This window comes from Mesitornis unicolor, unplaced genomic scaffold (genome assembly GCF_000695765.1).
Source record: "Mesitornis unicolor isolate BGI_N332 unplaced genomic scaffold, ASM69576v1 scaffold3994, whole genome shotgun sequence".
NCBI classification, from domain to species: Eukaryota; Metazoa; Chordata; class Aves; order Mesitornithiformes; family Mesitornithidae; genus Mesitornis; species Mesitornis unicolor.
Window position 1 is genome coordinate 12,281 of NW_010179239.1, and position 1,456 is coordinate 13,736.

General features: G+C 49.0%; 1 protein-coding gene across 1 annotated transcript; it reads right to left on the bottom strand.

The window, feature by feature from the left end:
- Positions 1 to 233: 233 nt before the first annotated feature.
- CEND1 (cell cycle exit and neuronal differentiation 1) lies at positions 234 to 629 on the bottom strand. Its single transcript, XM_010182689.1, has one exon. It carries the CDS (start codon positions 627 to 629, stop codon positions 234 to 236), a length of 396 nt encoding a protein of 131 aa, XP_010180991.1.
- Between the last annotated feature and the right edge of the window lie 827 nt (positions 630 to 1,456).

A 1,456-nucleotide genomic window follows, 5' to 3' on the forward strand; every position in this document is an offset into this window, starting at 1 on the left:
CAAGATATATTACATGAAAGAACACACTGAGTGCATGGAGTTACCCACACTGGGTCAAACTGGCACAGTTGTCTTGAACAAGACTCTTGGAGTTGCAGTTGGTGTGCATTGTTGACCTACCTAGCTCGCTCTATATATATATATAGATATGTATAGAATTTTTCTGCATGCATTTGTCTCAAAAGGAGCTGTACAGCTGGGTTGGGTTTCTCATCCCCACCCCGTCTCGGTCTTCATTTTTTCCGAGCTAGGAATGCCACTCCCACAATCACAGCAAGTGCAGCCACCGCCACTCCTCCGACGATGATCAAGGGCTTCATGTTGTCAAAGATGCTGCCTGGCGACTCCTCGGAGCTGTTTCCCTTGTGGTCAGAGTCAGGGGACTGGCCGGTGGCCTCTTGTGTCTCCGTGGCGGCAGGGCTGGGTTTCAGGTTGCTGTGGTTGTTCACGACGGCAGCATCACCACCTGCCTTCTTGGTGGCAGAGGTGGCGGTGACAGGCTGCTCTTTGGGGATCTCCTTCTTGTCTGCATTCGTGGCAGGCCCAGGGTTGGGCTTTTCTGGCTTTCCAGAGCTGGGGGCTTTGGGGTCGGGTTTGTTTCCACTTCGGACGTTGCCTTTGGAATCCATCCCTACGAGTGCTGTGGGTAGTGACTGGACACCAAGCGTGTGGGTCAGTCCCAGCTCTTCTCCTTTGCCTGGCTGCTGCAGAAAGCAGAGGAGCCACCTGAGAGGAACAGCTCGATGCCTTGGAGTGGTTGTCTTGGGATGATTCTCACACTGGCAGTGTCCTACCTAGACATGATACAGCACCTGGAAGAGGAAGCAAAGCAATGAGAGGTGAGTGAAAGAGCAGAGCAAGCCAGTGCCATTCCACCTAAGGGCAACGGAGAAAGACAGAAGATTAAAGCATCTACTACAGTGCCTGTACCTGCAATAACATCAAACAGGTCAGACTGAGTGTCACTGTGGCTACCACAACTAGGCTCCATGTGTAAACAAGACAAGTCCATCCTGGCCATATATGTGATACCATTTGCCAGTGACAAGATGTACTCAGGTCCAATCAAATAAATGTTCCTTTTCATTTGTTCACCACAGCTGCCTTCCCCCTGGGTAAAGAGAGATTATTTTATTCCATGGGGAAGCAGCTCAATAGCTCCTCCCTGCTTGTAACTCACCCTCTACCTTTCTTTTCACAGCATTATCCCAAGTTAAGTTTAAGAAGTGGTTAATAAGTGACCTGGCATGATACTCTCCATCCAGATGAGTACTGCAGAAAAAAAATCAGGATTAGTTCCTCAGTTACAGGTATCAGAGCTACAAGGATTATTGCTGTTAGCATTTCTGGTGGAGCTACAGCAAAATAAGGCAAGTGCCAGATCCTGGTGCAAATCAGTGTCTTGTTTCCAGTGCAACTGCATGGATTTACTGTAGAGCTGGATCTCACAGTGATT

Coding starts and splice junctions, on each gene's coding strand:
- CEND1 (XM_010182689.1), bottom strand. CDS start 629: ATGGATTCCAAAGGCAACGTCCGAAGTGGAAACAAACCCGACCCCAAA.